At 36.5% G+C, this 2,141-nt stretch overlaps 1 protein-coding gene across 1 annotated transcript; it reads left to right on the top strand.

The window, feature by feature from the left end:
- The first annotated feature begins 1,006 nt into the window (after positions 1–1,006).
- LOC141069268 (olfactory receptor 2A14-like) lies at positions 1,007–1,924 on the top strand. The gene has a single exon (XM_073558722.1). It carries the CDS (start codon positions 1,007–1,009, stop codon positions 1,922–1,924), a length of 918 nt encoding a protein of 305 aa, XP_073414823.1.
- Positions 1,925–2,141: the final 217 nt, after the last annotated feature.

Raw genomic sequence — 2,141 nt, 5'->3', positions numbered from 1 at the left:
GGTCAGTTCTTCAATGGATTAGATCTTTTGCATTGTAACCGGTCTGTTCTTCAATGGATTAGATCTTTAGAGCATCTGATTAAAATGCAAAAATAAAACCTATTATGGCACAACCTCTTCAATCTAGTAAGTATGTTGGCAATATATATTTATAGATACATTTATGTATTTTTTATTAATTATTTTTTATAGTCTCTATTTTTGAGTGTTATTGAGCTGGGAGTTTCACCGGGTGGTCCGAAGTATAATATTGAGCCTCAAAAAGAATTAAACATTATACACCTAGTAGGTAGGATACATTTCTATATTTTTACCCCCTACATTACAGATGTACATAGAAAACATTTAAAAAATTTTACTTCAATTTGTTAATGAATTAAAAGTGTGAAATTATTGGATTTCCTTACGGGGCAGACACTGACAGTGAATAACCTCTGTACAGGATATTGTGTTTGGACCCCACTTACTATGGCCCCACTCTTGTATGCACACTCCGAATTTACATGCACATTTACATTAGGCACTTACATGTAAAATACTGCATACACATACTATCACAGGGATACCAAATATGCCCATGCTATTTACTGATATGGGACATTTATTTTACTAGATTTACATAGAGATGCACTGGTATAAAGAGGCTTCTCTGTATATTAGTACAAAATGTCTATTTTTTAGAAGAATTCCATTTTAGATATTTAGGCAGAGAAAATCCTCCAATACTTTGCAGTACATTTTGTTGCTAACTTCTAAATTCACCACCTGCCATGCTATAGGTTGTAAGTTTAAATCCAATGAAAGACTATGCAACATGCAAATAGTTACCGTAACTATATATGAAGGAACTGTCAGATACTGGGGATTCCCATGTCTTTAGTCAGTGGAGGAGAATTTACATTGGGAAAAGACAGTAGAATCACAACTGCATCCTTGCTGAAACAGCATCGGATCCAGAATTTATTCTCTGAAATCTTCTTTCCTGACAGATTTGTGTCAACATTTCATGAACAACCAGACGTATATAACATTCCATATTCTGCCATTCTCGTCAAAAACCTACAACAAACCGCTGATTGCCGGGATTTTTTCAGTCATTTATTTGATGGGAATCACTTTGAATTCATTGGTTATTTCAGTGATATGTCTGGACGTCCGTCTACACACCCCCATGTATCTATTCTTCTGTAACTTATCCGTCATAGACATCTGCTATTCAACAGTCGTCATCCCGAAACTTCTCCATATATTATTATCCGGGAATGTCCTTATATCCTTCAACCTATGTTTCACCCAGATGTATTTCTATCTTACATCCGCCAGTGCCGAGGTGATACTTCTCTTTGTCATGGGATTTGACCGATACGTTGCGATTTGTTATCCTCTGTCCTACAACCAAATCTTAAATAAGAATATCTGTACCTTGATTGCTGTGATGATCTGGGCCTGCGCCTTCCTAAATTCATTACTGATCCTTAGTTCACTCTTAGAACTGCCTTTCTATGAGTTTGTTAGGCTTCAAAGTTTCTTCTGTGATGCCGTTGACATATTCTATGCATCCTGTGGTGGCTCCCATACATTTTTTATCCTAGTCTACGTTGAGTTTGCGTTGTTTGGATTTTTCCCACTCTTTTGCAATTTTTTGTCATATGTAAGAATAATCCGTGTGATTTTACGCATTAAGTCAAAGGAAGGAAGGAGAAAAACCTTCTCCACCTGCTTGTCCCACCTCATTGTCATGATAACTTACTATTCTGCATGTTCAATGGATTACATGATGCCATTCTCAACACGCACAGTGACCATCAAGCAGATATTATCAGCGTTTTATACCACGGTGGTGCCCATGGTCAACCCGCTAATATATAGTCTACGCAGCAGTGAAATCCTGAGAGCCTGTTGGAGGTTCTTGAAAATTAAATGAAAGAGGTTACCACCATAGGTTAACTTTTTGTACACTGTAATAGCTGTTATTTTCGGTCATGTTTCATTACTTTATCATTCTTTCCTTTCATGAATCCTTATATGGCTCATAAAACTCATTAACTAACAGATAGTTTGCCTGAAAATAATCAATGATAAGGCTGTGAGATGCCTTGATAGAATTAGATGAAGTCCATATATGCGTGGCACTCCTACAT

This window comes from Dendrobates tinctorius, unplaced genomic scaffold (genome assembly GCF_039654945.1).
Source record: "Dendrobates tinctorius isolate UK_male_01 unplaced genomic scaffold, ASM3965494v1 ptg000257l, whole genome shotgun sequence".
NCBI classification, from domain to species: domain Eukaryota; kingdom Metazoa; phylum Chordata; class Amphibia; order Anura; family Dendrobatidae; genus Dendrobates; species Dendrobates tinctorius.
Note: the sequence above shows the minus strand (reverse complement) of the source record. Positions and strands in the feature narration are given on the sequence as shown.

Bases quoted from the DNA above. Each gene is read 5' to 3' on its own strand.
- LOC141069268 (XM_073558722.1), top strand. From the start codon at position 1,007: ATGAACAACCAGACGTATATAACATTCCATATTCTGCCATTCTCGTCA.